Source organism: Typopeltis vanoorti, chromosome 20 (genome assembly GCF_054136105.1).
Source record: "Typopeltis vanoorti isolate ZY-2024b chromosome 20, IOZ_Tvanoo_1.0, whole genome shotgun sequence".
In the NCBI taxonomy this organism is placed as follows: Eukaryota; Metazoa; Arthropoda; class Arachnida; order Uropygi; family Thelyphonidae; genus Typopeltis; species Typopeltis vanoorti.
Genome location: NC_143568.1, coordinates 17300820 through 17319209, shown reverse-complemented (window position 1 = coordinate 17319209; position 18390 = coordinate 17300820). Strand labels below are relative to the sequence as shown.

At 38.1% G+C, this 18390-nt stretch overlaps 1 protein-coding gene and 1 non-coding gene across 2 annotated transcripts in view; both read right to left on the bottom strand.

Annotated features, from left to right (window-relative positions):
• Positions 1-18390, bottom strand: part of LOC150095256 (uncharacterized) — a 500251-nt gene that overhangs the window by 23627 nt on the left and 458234 nt on the right. Inside the window, exon 22 of the mRNA XM_090410231.1 lies at positions 14154-14408. Within this exon, the coding sequence (XP_090266357.1) occupies positions 14154-14408 (255 nt within the window). The remainder of the gene's footprint in view (positions 1-14153; positions 14409-18390) is intronic.
• TRNAE-UUC (transfer RNA glutamic acid (anticodon UUC)) lies at positions 11993-12064 on the bottom strand. The gene has a single exon. It is a non-coding gene; the product is annotated as a tRNA-Glu (tRNA).

Below are 18390 nucleotides of genomic sequence, written 5' to 3'. Positions count from 1 at the left end.
TGGAGTGAGTGAACTAGAGAAACTGTTGCTAGATGGAAGTGCAGTATGCGATTGAAGCAGGAGATCAGAAGTGATGAAGTGAAAGATCAGGAGAGTAGTATTGTGGAGACAGATGCACTTGGCAATGAAAACAGTGGTAGTGTGAGAGATAAAAAGAGAATGGGAATGCAAGAGAAATAGGGAGAGCCTGGGTAGACAAGGTGGACATAGCACAGGGAGAGTGGATGTTGGAAGTAGTGAATGTATATATGGCAATGATCACCATAGAAATGTAATAAATTAGGATGTGAATGGGGTAGTTCAGACTGAGCAGACATATGTGGTAAGCAGTGATAAAGGTGATTGGGCAACAGCAGGTGTGGGGGAAATCGCAACCAACAAGATGCTTGGGTAGAGCTCATTATAGACCTAAAACTGAACTGCTGTATTTGTATACAAATGTCAGAAGTATCAGAAATAAGAGGGAGATGAAATGGTTTGCTGATTGAGTTTATTCACCTCAAAATCATTGGAATAAGTGAAACATGATTGAATGAAAACAATATCCTAATGTGAACAGAAATAGGAGGATGCAGTGTTTTTTGTGAGGATAGAAATGACGAGAGGTGAGGGAAGGTACTGCTGATGATCAGGGGAATTATATCCAGATAAAGCATACATGAAACTGGGAAATATTGGCAATGGTTATGAGACAGTGTGGTGTAAAGTGGAAGTTGAAATGAAGACATATTTAGTTGGAATTGATATAGACCAGGGAATGGGGAGGGTGGCGATGAAAAATGTATTAACAACTTGGGTTAGTGGACAAAGGAAGGATGATTATTATTATGAGTAATTTTATTATGGCAGTATACATTTGAATGAAGAAATAGCATCTGGGAATAAGGCAAATGAATTTCTTGAGTTCTTGAGAGATAACTGTCTCAGGCAGCATGTAAAGGAAGGCTATCAAGGATCGAGAGTTTTAGATCTGATTATTTCATCACAGGATGTAATTCTGAGTGAGGTTTACAGCTGGTGAGAGTGATCATGAAGTGATCACCTGGGTTGTGGATAGTCATATACAGACTTCTGTGAGGAAAGGATATTTGTGGAAGTACAATACTGGTGTTGTGACAAGCTTAAGAGACAGTTTGGAGTTATAGCATGGAATGAGGAGTTGAGCAGTAAGGAAATAAATGCTGCTTGGGAACTGACAAGCCTATACATAGCATCAATATCTGAATGTATTCTGAGGGTCAAAAGGGTGAATAAAAATGGATGACTGAGGAGATTAAGCATAACTTCATTTACTGAAATTTCTGAATTTCAATAAATGAAGTTATGCAAATGAAATCCTCTTGAAAAGTGCCTTCAAGTCACTTTTCAAGAGGACTTGAAAAGTGACTTGTAGGCACTTTTTAGGCAATATAAGATGAATAATGTAATAATCAGTTGCATGAAAAATATGAAGAACAGACTAGGAGATTGACTGAGTTAGTAAGGATAACAAAAGTGCGGTATGAGCAGAAATCAGCAAATCAGATGAAGAAAAACCCTGAAGTGTTTTTTTAGACATGTGACAAGTAGAAGGAAGAATGACTATGGTAAGATGTTAACGGAAGAAAAACTGCTGCAGAAGACATTGTTGAGATATTCAGTGAATCAATTTATAAAGGTCTATCATCCTCATCAGGGTGAAATCATGAGAAACTCAAGTGTAGAGGACATAGGAGGGGATGGCTTAATTGTGAGTGAGCAGAAGGTATATGGAGAGAATAAATAAATTTGATGTCAAAGAGGTGATAGGATTTGATGACATATCACCACATACCCTAAGGGAATGTTCCATGGAATCAGCAGTGGCATTCACATGTCTGTTTAATAACTCTCACAACAGCATAGGTTCCAAGAGAGGGAAAGAAGATAACATAGTTCCACTGCATAAAGGTGGTGATAAGGGTGTGCTACACATTTTAGATTAATCTGAATATCTGGAGATGTGGTGAAGGTACTAGAGAGAATGGCGAGAGTAGTATACAGAAATGGGTTGATAATAGTCGTATTCTCTATGGTTGTCAGCATGAGTTTGTTAAAGGGAGATCACGTTTTACTAACTGAGTTATGTACTATAACAAGATGAAAATTGTCTTGTTATAGTACAAGAACATACTTGGACAAGGGAGATGCATATACAGTGGTATACTAAGATTTTAGAAAAGCTTTTGATAGACTGCCACACTACAAGCTGTTAAATAAATTGAATAACAGACTGGCTGTCAGATAGATATCAGAAAGTTGTATATGTGGGTGCTATATCCAGAAAGAGGAAGGTCACCAGTGGTGTACTGCAGGGATCAGTTTTGGGACCATTGTTTTTCAATTTTTATGTTAATGATATTGGAATGTGTTTCACTAGTGATATGCAACTGTTTGCAATTGATGCAAAATTGGGGAGAATGATGCAGAGTCAAGCAGATGTTATGGTCTTACAGGAGGACTTGAACAGATTGCATGAATGGGCAGGAAAGTGGAACTATGAGTTCAATCTTGCAAAGTGTAAGGTTTTGAAATCCGATAAGCAAAGATTGGATGCAAAGTATACACTTGCTGGGAAACTTTAAAGGACGTAGAGAAGATGAAAGATCTGGGAGGGGTGGTGGAAAAGGACCTGAAATTCAGAACCACATTGCACAAGTTGTGGAGATGTTTGTCACAGTGAATAATGGCAATGATGCGAAGGACCCTGCCATGCAGAAGATTTAGAAAGGTGGGCAGTGGTCTTTGGAATGTGGAGTATGAGAAAAGACTGAGAGAATGTAAACTGCAAAGCACTGCGGATAGGAGAAAAAATATAATTGAAATATGATAGAAGACTGGATGTAACTAGTTATATACTAGGCTGAGTGTTTGTTTTCTCTGAACTGCTAATTTTTATTTTAGTACACTGCAAACTATAGAATTATAAACATTTAATTGCTGCATGACTGCTATTTCTCCTAAACACCATTCAGAATGAAAGAATCTTTCATTCTGAATTGCATTTCATTCTGAATGAATGAAATTGCATTCAGAATACAAGATCATTCAATCTTGCATGCTGAATGATTTCAATCATTCAGCATGCAAGATTGAAATGACTTCAGAGTAAATCACTAACCTTTATAAATTGCATTTCCTAGCCTATAACAACATCCTGTTAGATAAATTATTCTATTAATTTCAATTTTACACCAAACAGCTTCAAAATCTTCACATATACTCATTTCACACTTACTCTCTTAGTGGGCAATACCCCTAATCTTTGCATATTCTATCCTTCCAGAAACTTCTGTATTCCTTCATTTCTATTTCTGATATCAAATAGCATATAGCTAAACAAAACCCAAAAGAATTTTATCATTATGCAGCAAGTAAAAGAAAGAATGACTATGAAAGAATAACTTTGCTGAATATAGATGGTATGAAAGTGACCGATGCACAAGAAATTATTCAACTAATGAGAGCCCATTTAGCTAAAAGTTACCAACTTGGTGTATGCAACATTAAACTCACTACTACCTCTTCAGTGGATGAGGAAACTCAAGTGCATGAGGAGAAGGTTCTCAAGAATTTGAATTTTTAGCAATATGAACTGATGGGATACAAACATAGTTGCTAAAAGAATGTTCATCTGAACTGGCTGCTCCTTTGACCAGGCTACATAATTTATGTTATAAAACAACAAAGATTCCACAGGAGTGGAAAGAAAGTAAGATAATTTCATTGCATAAGGGTAGTACAAGACTGATGTGTCCAACTATTAACCTATCAGTATCTCTGGAGTGGTGGTAAAGATTTTGGATTTGAATATTCCATATTCGAATATAGAAGAATGAAGTCATGCCACAAATTCAAAAAAGGGACAATTAGCATCCCGTTAAGTTTTGTCGGGGCAATGGGACCAGAGTCTAAAAAAGAGGACAATCCCATTAAAAAGGGGAAGTCTGGTCAGTCACCCTACATTAATTACATCGGGAAAGATTTGACAGGTGACATATGGCTATTTGCTAATCATGCAAAGATAGGGGTATTCAAGAATATGGCTGATATGCAATACTTGCAGAATGATTTGAATAGGCAGGAACCATGGGTGTGTAAAAATGACTATCAGTTCAATGTTAGTAAATGTAAATTCATGGAGATCGGTGTAATAGGTGTACTCAACTGGATTCAGTGGAGATAGTTCAAAAGAGTGTGTTCAAGATTTCAGGACTGCAGAATATAGATTATGAAGACTGAGAATTTGGACTGCAGACACTAGCAAAAAGAAGCAAGAGAGGTGATATAATTGAAATTACAAACTTCTGAAAGTATCATATGGGATACAAGTAAATAGAATATTTTATTTTATGGAGGGTATCCATGGAAGTTGAGAATGAATGCAGTGAAGAGAAGTGTGAGAGCTAGCTTTTTCTCTCATAGAGTGGTGCGTGACTAGAATGGATTGTCTTTAGTGGTTGTGAGAGCAAGTGGTGTGAATGAATACAAGAAAAAGGTATGACAGCCAGTAGTGGATATGTGGCCTACCTTGATCAGTCTCGGACTTCCTGGAGGTCTCTCTCTTAATAAACTTCTTGGAAAGAAGTCAATGCATTGGCATCCCACTTAACCACGCTACCGGCCAAGATGTCTGTAGACGTCAAGGTTGTCATGCACGCGAAGTGCATATTAAAATTGTAATACCATTGTTTTTTTATTGAAATATATAATGGATACGAAGCGTATGAGGATGCGTATTTGATCCATAATGGCCGTAAGGTGGTTAATAAAATGTAAGACCCCCTTTTGCTGCAATGAACTGCATCAGTCCTATGGGGCATACTATTCACAAGCATATGATAGAGATCAATGTGAATTTCTTGGACCATTCTTCCTCTAGAGAGGTAATGAGGTCCTGTCCTGTACTTTTGGGGCAGACATCCCTTGATCTCAGCTGATGCTCCAGTTCATCTTACAGATGTTAAATAGGGTTGAGATCAGGGCTCTGTGGAGGCTAGTCTAATGTGGTGATGTTCGTGTCCACAAACCACGCAGATATAGCAGCAGCCTTATGACGTGGTGCATTTGCTGAAAGAGACTGGTCAATTCTGTAGAAACACAACAAAATAGGAAGCATTGCATTGTCCAGAATGTTTAGATATCTCTTTTAGTTCAATATTCTTGACACTACAAACAGAATTCCAAGGACAAACCAGGAAAAACAGAACCATACCATTACACTGCCAATTTTGAATTTCATAATTGGGGTTGCACACTCTAGCAAGAGACATTCACTAGGCATCCACACCCATCCATCTGCTCAGTTGAGGGCGTAGCGTGATTTGTTGCTCCATAACAGAGCTTTTCACTCTTCTACATACCACTGTGCGTGCTCTTTGTACCACTGAAGACAACACTGCACATTGGTTCTGGTAATGTGGGACTTGCACATTGCAGTCCTACCATGGAAACCCATGTTGTGAGCCTTGGCTCTAAATTTTTTTGTGTAGATTTGTGCTCCAGTTGATGCCCAGAACTCCGCATTCAACCTGCCAACAAATGGCTTTTTACATATCACCCTATGGTCACATTCGGAAGGGTGGTGGGTAGTCCACTGCAAGTATAGCACTTGCAGGTGACTCCTTGTGCTTCCATCTCAGTATAGTATTAATGATTGCTGAACTTAGGATGGCCCAATTTGGCATCCTATCACAACATCTCTTTCAAATACAGTCAGTTTCCATCTTGCAGCCATTTCACACAGACACATTTGGGCTGACTTGGGAGCTATCCTTTGACTTCTTTCCATGCAGAGTATATTAAATAATAATAATATAATAATACACTGGTTTCCATAAATTAAGGAACAAAGAGAAAAATCAAGATATGTCAAAAACTGTATGATGAATTTCTATGCAATTTGGTGAAAAGCAGTATGATATGAGATGTGAAAGAAACACCCAAAAATTGTAAATCTTCTTCTTCTTCTGCAGCTTTTCCCACTTAAGTAGGGTCACTGTTTATGGTGAGTCTCCTCCACAACTTCCTGTCTTGGTCTGTAGCCAAATCCAAGTTCTTCATCCTCAAGTCCTCCTCCACCATCTCTTCTTTGGCCATCTGCACTTCGTCTTCCCCTGCACATCCATCTGCATGACCTTTCTTCCCACATACTCTTCCTCCCTCCTCATCACATGACCAAACCATCTCAAACTATAGTCATTTCTCAGATGATCCTTTCTGGTCACACCGCACGTCCACCTAAGCATTCTCATCTCTGCTACCTCCATCCTGCTGATGTTATTTTTCCTCAGGGCCACAGTTTCCAATGCATACGTCATAGCCGGTCTCACTATTGTTCTGTAGATTTTGCCTTTTAGATTGATCGACACCCTCTTATCACATAGCACTCCAGCCATCTCTATCTCCAGTTCCTCCATCCTGCTTGTATCCTGCATCCCACTTCCTTCTCAGCCTCACCATCCTCTTTCATTGTTGAACCTAAGTATCTAAAGTCACTGACTTTCCTGATGACATTTCCTTCCAGCTCCAGATCTGTCTCCTGGCTGCCATCCACTTTGCAACACATATACTCAGTCTTACTTCTGCTCAGTCTCATACCTCTTTCTTCCAGTACTTTCCTCCAACTGTCCAGTTTGGCTGCCACTTCTCTTGATTCTGCATACAGCACGATGTCATCTGCATACAACATAGTCCAAGGTGAGATGACACCCTCTTATCACATAGCACTCCAGCCATCTCTATCTCCAGTTCCTCCATCCTGCTTGTATCCTGCATCCCACTTCCTTCTCAGCCTCACCATCCTCTTTCATTGTTGAACCTAAGTATCTAAAGTCACTGACTTTCCTGATGACATTTCCTTCCAGCTCCAGATCTGTCTCCTGGCTGCCATCCACTTTGCAACACATATACTCAGTCTTACTTCTGCTCAGTCTCATACCTCTTTCTTCCAGTACTTTCCTCCAACTGTCCAGTTTGGCTGCCACTTCTCTTGATTCTGCATACAGCACGATGTCATCTGCATACAACATAGTCCAAGGTGCATCCTCTCTCACTTCCTCTGTCACCACCTCCATCACAATATTAAACAGGAACAGACTTAATGCAAGCCAACTGTCACTGGAAAACTTTCTGTCTCTGCCAGGCAGGTTTGAACTATTGTCTTCACATTTCTGTACATCTCCTGCACCAACCTGATATATTTCTCCAGTACCTTCTTCTCCTTCAGACACCTCCAGATTTCTTGCCTTGGCACTCTATCATACGCTTTCTCCAGATCAATAAATACCAGATGTAGCTCTCGTTGCTTCTCTCAAAACTTTTCCATTATCTGTCATACCCCAAAGAAAGCATCTGTCATCCAAAAATTGTAAATAAATACTTCAATTCAAGTAACAAATGGGTACATGAAGACAATTATCAAAAACAAGATCAAAATGAGATTGTCAAAGTGCTTCAATAAGGAGTGTGGTCACCTCTCAGATCAATACAGTATTCACAATAATGTTTATAATAATGTCCAAGAGCTCCTGCTAAGCCTTCTTAAGTCCCTTGAGGTTTTGAGGAAGGGACATTGTGAGCAGCAACACATCTACCTAGAGCATCCCATAAATGCTCAATAGGATTTAGGTCAGGAGATCTAGCTGACCAGTCCATATGTACAATAATCTCTTCTTGAAGATATTGGTCCATGAGCTTTTTCGATGAGGATGAGCATTATCATCATCATCATTCTTTCAGGGATTTAGGCCCAGTGGCTTGTTCAGGCTTCATTCCATCTTTTTCTTTGGTCATCCTTGGCTTTGTCCTCCAGTTAGTTGACAGTGGAGTATCTTTTTTGGGTAGTCTTTAACTGTCCATTCTTTCAATACGTTCAATCCACTTCTTTTGGGATTCATATACTTTGTCCAATACCAAGTCTATTTTTAGTTTTTTTACAAATTTCTGCATTTTTTTTTTTTTTTTATTTTGTCCCAGAGAGTATAGCCTACTGTTCTTCACAGGAATTTCATTTTTTCCAATTCTTATGGTTTATAATTCATTTCTGCATGGTACAGAAGGTCCTGAGAAAACTTTATAAACTCTTATTCTTGTATGCTTTTATTATTATATTATTATTATTAAACAAGACCTCATGGAGTCAAAGACTCATCTAGGAGGTCCTTTTATCTCACACACATCTCATCATACTGCGTCTTAAACACATTCAAACTCCTTGCAGACACCACACTCTCAGGCAAGGCATTCCAATCATTAACAACTCTGCACGAAAAAAACCTGCCTCTCACTCCCCTACTCACACCCTCTTTATACAGTTTCCAGGGATGACCTCTGGTTCTCCCCTGATCTCCCACTATTCTCTGTAGAACTTCTCCACCATTGATCCTATAACAATCCTATAACACTTACCAACTTGTAGGTCTCTATCATATCTCCCCTCTTCCTTCTCTCCACTAGACTCTGCAAATTACATCTTTTCAATCTTTCCTCATACTCAACATTCCAGAGGTCAGAAACTACCTTAGTCAGTCACCTTTGGACCCTTTCCAACATCTCTTCATCCTTCTGAAAACCAGGTGACCAAATCTGGGCACAATAGTCCATGTGTGGCCTAATCAAAGCCTTATACAATGGAACAAGAATCTCCCTACTTCTACACGTCAGTGTCCTCCGCATCATTCCCAGAAGTCTTTGTGTTGTCTTCACAATTTTGGCGATGTGTCCCCTAAATTTTAGATCCTTATCCACTATCACCCCCAGATCTCTTATTTCCTCTACTTCCAACAATATATTCTCACCAAGCATAAATTCTGCATCCCATCTTTGTTTTCCAAATTTTAAAACCTTACATTTTGCAACATTGAACTCACATCCCCATTTGCTTGCCCAATCACTCAATTTATTCAAGTCTTCTTGCAAGGCCACAACGTCTTCACTACTCTTTATGGTTCGTCCCAACTTTGCATCATCTACAAACAACTGAATATCTCCATCCAAATCTTCGCCAATATCATTAATATACAAGTTAATTAGTAATGGCCCTAAAACAGATCCCTGAGGCACTCCACTAGTGACTTTCCTTTTCCTGGATATTGCACCCCCATACACAACTTGTTGATACTTATCAGATAGCCAGTCTCCAATCCAATGCACTAATCTAATATCCAACCCCATCTGCTCTAGTTTGACTGTCAACTTATCATGAGGTACTCTATCAAAAGCTTTTGCGAAATCCAAGTATATTACTGTGTATCCTTCTCCTCTGTCCAAGGAAGCAGTCACTTTATTGTAATAAGTAAGTAGATTACTAAAACACGACCTCCCTTTAGCAAATCCATGCTGTCCATCAAAGATTATACCATTGTTGTCAACCCAACTCTGGATCATAGTTCTCACAAGCTTCTCCAACAACTTAACCACAATACCTGACACACAGATAGGCCTATAGTTTGATGCTTGAGTTCGATCACCTCCTTTATGAAGTGGCACAATCTTGCCCTCTTTCCACTCTTTAGGGACTTGACCAAGTGCAAGACTCGTATTAAAAAAATATGTCAAGGCAGGTGTCAACTATCTGGCACATTCCTTCAGAATACGCGGTGATATATTATCAAGTCACACAGCCTTATTTACATCTAGTTTACTCAACTCCCCAAACGCCTCTTGCTCACTTACAGTCAGTCTCTCCTACCCATCATCAACTGCTCTTAATCTCTCCATGAAGTCACATTCACAAGATTGAAAGATCTTTATGAACTGCTCATTAAGTATCTCCACCACACATTCTGCAACAGCTGTCTTTATACCATTTCCTCCAATCAATGTCATCGTTCCATAATCATTCTTTCTTTTGCTGGCTACATATCGAAAGAACTCCTTAGGATTCTTTTTAGCTTCATTAGCTAACTGCTGTTCATACCTCTCTTTAGCTACTCTCACCAACCAAGTCACCCTCCTTGCCTGGTCTTTGTAGACCTCGTGAAATTGGTTACTTCCACTTCTCTTATGCTGCCTCCACAATGCCCTTTTTCTCTGTATTGCATGCTTAATCTCTTTATTCATCCATCTCACACTTACCTTACTTAACCTTCTCACCCATGGTATACATTTAGACATTGCATCTACTAAATATTTTTTGAAAATCCCCCAAGCTGCATTGATCTCTTTTCCAGCTAACTCCTCATTCCATGCTACACCTGCAAGCTGTCTCCTGAGCTCTTCACAATCACCCCCCTTGTAGTTCCACATATACCCTTTTTTCACAGGGGTCCTTGCACTGCTGGCAACCACCCAAGTAATCACCTCATGGTCACTTTCACCAATTGGTGGATGATTTGATACCTCATTGATAATTACATCCTCCGATGAGATGACCAAATCCAAGACCCTTAATCCTCTTGTGCCCTCTGTTACATACTGTCTGAGGTAGTTATCCCTCAAAAACTCAAGAAACTCATTTTCTTTACTTCCAGTTGCTATCTCTTCATTCCAGTCTATATTGCCATAATTAAAATCACCCATAATGATCACCCTTTTCTTATTTGCTTGGCTTATTTGACTATACATTTCACTATCACCACCATCCACATTACCAGGTCTATAACAACATCCCACCAAATATTTGATTCTATTCACCTCTATCTCACACCATACTGCCTCAAAACCACTGGCCCCATTTCCCTCTTGCATCTCTACCTTGTATGGACATAACTCTTTCTCTATCATCAATAGCACTCCCCCTCCCTTTTTACCCCTTCTATCCTCACGAAACACATCATACCTTTCCATCTCTATTCCTGTCAGGATGTCATCCTCATCTAACCATGTCTCACTTATTCCGACAATCTCTGGGTGCACAGACGCAATTAGTGCAACCATTTCATCCGCCTTGTTTCTTATACTTCTAGCATTGGTATACAAACACAACAACTCATTTCTGGATCTACAGTTAGTTCCACTGATACCACTCACTCGATGTTATCTCTCCATGCTGGACTGGGGCCATTTCCCTTTCTGCTTCTTCATTTTAGAACCCTTTGCAATTCCATCTGTTTCCTTTTGATCCCTGATCATCCCATTACTTTCCTGCCTACACATGCTCTCACCTCCTCTTGGAGCATCCACCTTTCTCACGCTGTGTATCCCTGTCCACCCTGAGCCTCTCCGCTTCCCTGTTCCTCTTGCACACCCATTCTCTCATTTTCTATACTCATACCACTCACTTCCCCATTCATTTCCACTCCTTCAATCTCTCCTGTCTTACTCTCCTGCTCTTCCACATCACTCCCCTCTCGATCTGATTCATTCTCTCTATTCACTTCTCCACTTTCCAGCAGCAGTCTCTCCAAGCGACTCACACCATAACCACTCAAATGCAGTCCATCGCTCCCATACAGCTCACTTCGTCCCTCAAACTCATTCCACACATTAACAAACTGTACTCCCATCTCCTCACACATTTCAGCCAGAATATCATTCATAATCCTTGCTCTCTGCCTCATTTCACCACAATCATACCTAGGCAACACACTGACTACCCTTCCTGTCACACTATTCTCCTTTATCTTTCCAAGCAGTCTTCACATTCATTTTGATATGCTCTTTGTTCTCTCTGAAATCATTTGTACCAATTAATACAATTAACTCTTTTGCTCGTTCCTGCCTCATATTCAATGCCTCAATCACTGTACTCATTTTACCGCCTGGAAAACATACCTTGTGCATTTTATCCTCTAGCACACCTTTAATAATGGAGTCGCCATACAACGCCACTCGCTCATCTTTTGTTAACTCTTTCATGCCATCATGATTTATTTTAATAGTTTTGACCTGAATTCTCTTAATTTCATTCCGCATCCATTTCATTTCTTACTTCATCCAATCCAATTCACCTTCCGAACCTCGCAACACATTCTCTCTATCATTAAATCTTTCTAACTCTCGACCCCCTCTTCTCACTTTCCCAAAAATATACTTCCCATGCCGGGAATCGAACCCGGGCCTCCTGGGTGAAAGCCAGGTATCCTAGCCACTAGACCACATGGGATGTAAACTTGGTTAGGTTTGAAAATATTACTGGTCACCCCTGTTATCTTTAAAAAGTTTGAAACTTTAATATCAGTGTCAGCATCTTTTGTATATGATACAGCACTGCCAAGGTATTTGAAGTAGTTAATTCGTTTTGAAAGTTTATTTTCAATCATGATTTGACTTCTGACTGTAGATGGTACTTAAAAGTCATGAGTTCTATTTTATCTGTTGATATTTTTATTCCAAATTCTTTAGCTAAGAAGTATATTGATCTGTGGAGTTTATCTTCACTTCTTGCTATGAATATCTGTCATCTGCAAATGAGAGGGTATTAAGTGTGATTTCATGATCAGTTTAAATGCTGGTTTTATGTATTTCTTCTAATTCTGTACTATTTTATCTATATAGATATTAAATAAGAGTGGTGACTTTGGGCATCTCTGACAGACTTTTCTGTTTATTGATTTCTATTCTGTAACTTTTTCACTATTTTTGCAGCTGTTTGGTTGTTTTGACACATGTCAGTTATTGCTGTAAGCAGATGATTTGGAATGTGTAAATTCTTGAGTATGGTCCACAGTTTATTCCTTAAGTCTCTGTTAAAGGCTTTCTGGTAATCTACAAATGCTGTGTGTGCGTGCATGCGTGTTTCTATGTTGAATTCAGAATGCTTTTCCATTAAGATTTTTCATGTAAAAGCTGGGTCAATATATAATTGTCATTTTTTGGAAACCATTTTGTTCTTCACAAAGTTTATCTTCTACATATAATTTAAGTTTTGAAGTGAATATTCATACATATAACTTATGACTAATATTTAGCAGACTTATTCCTCTATAGTTTTCACAGTATTGCACTTATTGCCTTTTTAATATATTTGGATCATCTTGTAGAATAATTGTCTCCCCTATTGCACCTGCTCAACAAAAAAAAAAAAAAAGGTCTCCAGGACCTCGGCTCTATAAGTTGCAGCATTCATGGTTCCACTAGGAAGTACATAAATGTCGGTGCATCCGCTAAACAAAATGCCTCCCCAAAACCATGACACTACTTCCACCATAAGTATCCCTTTCATAGATATTAGAGGGTTGATAGTGTCTCCCTGGTTCTCTCCACGTCAGAGTATGCCTGGTATCGCTTTGTAGAGCAAATTGGGACTTGTTTGTACCAACAATATCAATCCCCCCCCCATTGGTCTTGAGTCCAGCTGACATGGAGCCTAGTCTGTTTCAAATGTTTTCCCTGTGGCAGGAGAATAGGGACATGCAGACTACGGTCACCTCTCATATACAGACCATCTTTGTGGAGTCTTCTGTGCACAGTGGAAGCAGTTTCTTTGTTTCCTATCTCTGGGTCTTTCGCAATCTGTGAACTGGTCTCTTTGCATTCTCTCATTTTCTCACAACAATAATAAATGTCCAGTGTAAAACAAAGCATATCATTTAAATCATTCCAGCTACTCTTCAAATCCACTCCATACATTTACATTGCAAACTTAATACAGATAATGTGACATTCATCATGTCAACTCTGCAGCTCAAAGTAGTATTGTCACACCCTTATGCAAAACAGTAATCAACTATTATATTATTATTCTTCACCTGTCCTTAATTTTCTAAAAATCTCTCTCTCAACATCCTTTTCTTTCCTTCCAAGTCATCTGTGCATACAACCTTTAATGCAAAGCCTCAGTTACTTTCCTCATTCCAGTGGTCAGAAAACATGTCTCAAGCACCTTTTATCCATCACACCTCTGAAAACAGTATCCATACAAATCAGTCAGCTGACACCTTTCCCATATTAACTTTTTTTTTCTCACTTGTCTGCCAGCTATTTCTTCATTTATCAAATTGCATCCTACATGTGCTTCATTTCACTCTTCATAAGAATCACTTAATTTCTCCCAAACCATATTCTTGCCCTCTCTTTGTGTATGTAGTCATTACAAAAATTATACATCATAATCATCTTCTTTACAATAGTTATAAAGATAATAAAAACATTTATAACAGTATAGAAATAAATTACATAAACCTTTATATTAAGCATCAATACAAATTTCAAATTTAAATAAATTAGAAATATAATGTTCAAAGAATACATACGGGTATAAAAAATGCATCCATCTTCATTATTAGATTTCACTCCTGGCGTATTCAAAGTGTATGATGTTAAGGCACATTTGCTGTCATAATTATCATCAGCTGTAGAGTGACAATATTTAAAAGATTTGCAACTTGTGGAATAATCTTCAGAACATAACTGAGCACACTGTTGTACGGACAGTCGATTAAAATTTGTGCTCTTATCATCTACAACAACATCATCACCCATATATTTGTAGTCAAAAATATAGTTCACTAGAAATAAAAAATGTTATCTTAATGCCATTAGTTCAGATTCAAATGGGATAAGTAAAAAAATCAGATAATATTTTATATATTATATTCAACTCCATAGTTTATTTTATGAAGAATGTTATTTGAGATCCACATTAACTTCAGCTTTACTTTGGTACAAAAAGTAAAATAGTTTGTCTTACATAAGTCTGTATAAGGTCTCAAGTATTGAGATTTCCCACCATCCCTTATTGGCATCATGGGATATGTAGAGTAAACTCAATTCAAAACTCTACAAAAAAAGAACCCAACAAATATTCAATCTCCCACCACTTTATGAAAAACATCTTCAATGTTAATCCTATAACAATCCCCTTGCTAACTTGTATGTCTCTATTATATCATCCCCTCTTCCTTCTCTCCACTAGACTCTGCAAACTGCATCATCTCAACCTTTCTTCATATTCAACATTCCAAAGATCAGAAACTATTTTGGTCAATTGCCTCTAGAACCTCTTCAGCATCTCTTCATCCTTTTGAAAACCAGATGATCAAATCTGTGCACAGTAACCCATATATCAGAGCCTTAAACAATGGAACCAAAATCTTCTTACTTCTTATTATATCGATGATATAATATAATATTATATATTATATTATATTATATCATCTCATCTCCTCTTCCTCCTCTCCACTAGACTTTGCAAACTGCATCATCTCAACCTTTCTTCATATTCAACATTCCAGAGATCAGAAACTATTTTGGTCAATTACCTCTGGAAACTCTTCAGCATCTCTTTATCCTTTTGAAAACCAGATGATGAAATCTGTGCACAGTAACCCATATATCAGAGCCTTAGACAATGGAACCAAAATCTTCTTATTTCTACAAGTCAGTGTCCTCGACATTCGTTGTATTGTCCTCACAAGTTTGGCAATATGTCCTCTAAATTTCAGATCCTTAGCTGCCATTACCTCAAGATCTCTTCTTTTCTCCGCTTCCAACAATGTATCCTCCACCAAGAGTAAATTCTACATCATTCCATCTTTGTTTTCCAAAGTTTAAAACCTTACATTTTGCAATACTGACTGACATCCCAACTCCTGTGCCCATTCACTTGAAATGAGACTGTGAGGGAAAGGTCATCATGAACTGAATTGCTCTACTCTTGCTGACATCAAGAATTTTTAAGGCGGTTTTAGGTGCACCATCCTAAATGTGTGTACAGTATTCTAAGGATGAGCAGATTTGGGATTTATATAGGATTAGTAGCTGGGGGGGGTGTAAAACAGCTTCTTGAGCAGAAAAGAATGCCTAGTTTTTCAAAAGCTGAGAAAGTTATTGATGTGATGTGTTAGTACCAAGAGCAGTTGGAAGTAAATGTTGGTCCTAGGAGAGAGACAGAGAGTGAGAGAGTTCATCCTGCCTGGTGATGTGTATATTACTCAGGATGAGGGAGAGTGATCTGAGATCCCTTTGGCAAGAGAAAGGGCAGGACTCCATTTTGGTAGCATGGAAATCAGTGTTTAAGGCAATGGTCGCAGATGATCTTGCTGCAAGGGATGCCTGAGAGCCACATGGTTTGTCTAAGAGTAGGATGACTGGAGAGTGTTTTCGTTGGCAAAGCTATGGATAGGATTTGTAATGATTGAGAGATTTGCATGGATTTGCTAAAGAGAGGTCATGTTTTTGCAATCCACTTACCTATTACAATTAAGTTATGGCTTCATTGGACAAATAAAGTAATGTCTTCATTGGACAGAGTTGAGGGATACACAGTAGTGTGTGTGTGTATATATATATATATATATATATATATATACACACACACACACAGGTAACCCTCGTATAACGCGGTACTTATACAATGTGGTTTCGATATAACATGGTCTACAAATTGTAGTAACCCATTATCTTTTCATATATTTTTCACCGTGCAACTTAAAAATCAAATTTGATCTTCATTAAATTTGTGTCTGTTCGTATTGTGCATGTACATAGTTATAATTAGCAAATTTATATTAGGGGAAATAACCTTCCGCATGCGTGTATGTCAATTGTTTACCAAAAGTGTTTATTGTTGAAAATTGTCTTCATTTTCTGCCAGGAAAGTGCATTAAAAATCCTAAGTGTGTTAATCTCAAGCTGAGCACTTTATTTCTGGTGAGTTATGTACAATATGTAATACTTTTTTTATGTAAAAAATTTATTTTTATAGTAATGGCCACTTAGAGGCCTTTTGCGATATGGTTGAAAATAAAATTAGTGAATTAATTCATGGGGAAAGATTTAAATGAAGAGGAACTGGTATACAATTAATAGATGACGTCGAACCAAATGGCAAGCGAAGTTCTGCCGAAGATTCTGATTGTGATGCATCCGTTAAAGAATTCAGTTTAAAGAAATTAGCAGAAGGATTGGACTTGGCAAGAAAGTTAGGCAGTTATTTTATGGATAATGATCCCTCAGTCAATAATAAGCAAGGTCTTATTATTGACTTCTTGATAACTAAACCAGCCAAAATATGCAATGAGAAGTATACAAATGATGTCCAAGAGATTTCAAGTGAGGACGACGTCCCATCACTTGTAAATAAAGAACATCTACGAAATGTTAGTCTGAAGACAGTGATAACGAAATATTCACTTTATTTTATTTTACCTAGAGCATTTATGCATTATGCGCAATGAAGTTTACGTACATTTATAATTTTTATAAGTTTATACTATGTATTTGTTTCATAGTTTATATGTTTTCTTAACTTACATGAATGACCTGAATTAAATAAAAATATATTTTTGTTGGATATGTCGTTGTTTATATAGTTTAAAAAAAAAAAGTGATTTCAGAACATAATCCTACTTTTTCTATGTGATCTGAGTCTCATATAACGCGATTTATATAACGCGGCATTTCTATGGAACCTAACACCCGCGTTATATGAGGGTTACCTGTACTTAGATTTTGCAAAGCCTTTTGATAGATTACCACATAATAAATTGATAGTCAAACTGGAGCAGATAGGATTAGATATTAGACTATGCACTGGATCAGAGATTGGCTATCTACAGATATCAGCAAGTTGTGTATTGGGGAGCAATATCCCAGAAGAGGAAAGTCACTAGTGGTGTGCCTCAAGGGTCTGTTTTAGGGCCATTGCTGTTTAATCTGTATATTAATGATATTGGGGAAGATTTGGATTGGGATATTGAACTGTTTGCAGATGATTCAAAGTTGGGATAAGCTATGAGGAGCAGAGCAGATGTTGTGGCCTTACAAGAAGACTTGAATAGATTGAGTGAATGGGTACAGGAGTAGCCATTCACAAAGGACAACAGTTCAATGTTGCAAAATGCAAGGTTTTAAAATTTGGGAAACAAAGATGGGATGCAGAATTTACTCTTTGTGGGGATATATTGTTGGAGATGAAGGAAATAAGAGATCTTGGGGTGACGGTGGATAAGGATCTAAAATTTAGAGGACACACTGGCAAAATTGTGAGGACAACACAATGAATTCTGGAAATGATGTGGAGGACACTGACTTATACAAGTAAGGAGATTCTTGTTCTATTGTATAAGGCTCTGATTAGGCCACACATAGACTACTGTACACAGATTTGGTCACCTGGTTTTCAAAAGGACGAAGAGATATTGGAAAGGGTCCAGAGGCAACTGAGTAAGGTAATTTCTGATCTCTGGAATGTTGAATATGAGTAAAGTTTAAGACGATGCAATATACAGAGTCTAGCAAATGGGAGGAAGAGGGGTGATATGATAGAGACATACAGGTTGGTAAGGAGTTATTATAGGATCAATGTTGAAGTGGGTTTTTCATAAAATGGTGGGAGATCAGGGAAGAATAAAAGTTCATCCCTGGAAGGTGTATAAGGTGTTTCTGAACAAGGAAATGAGAAGCAGGTTTTTTGCATGCAGAGTTGTGAACAATTGGAATGCCTTGCCTAAGGGTGTGGTGTCTGCAGAGAATTTGAATGTGTTTAAG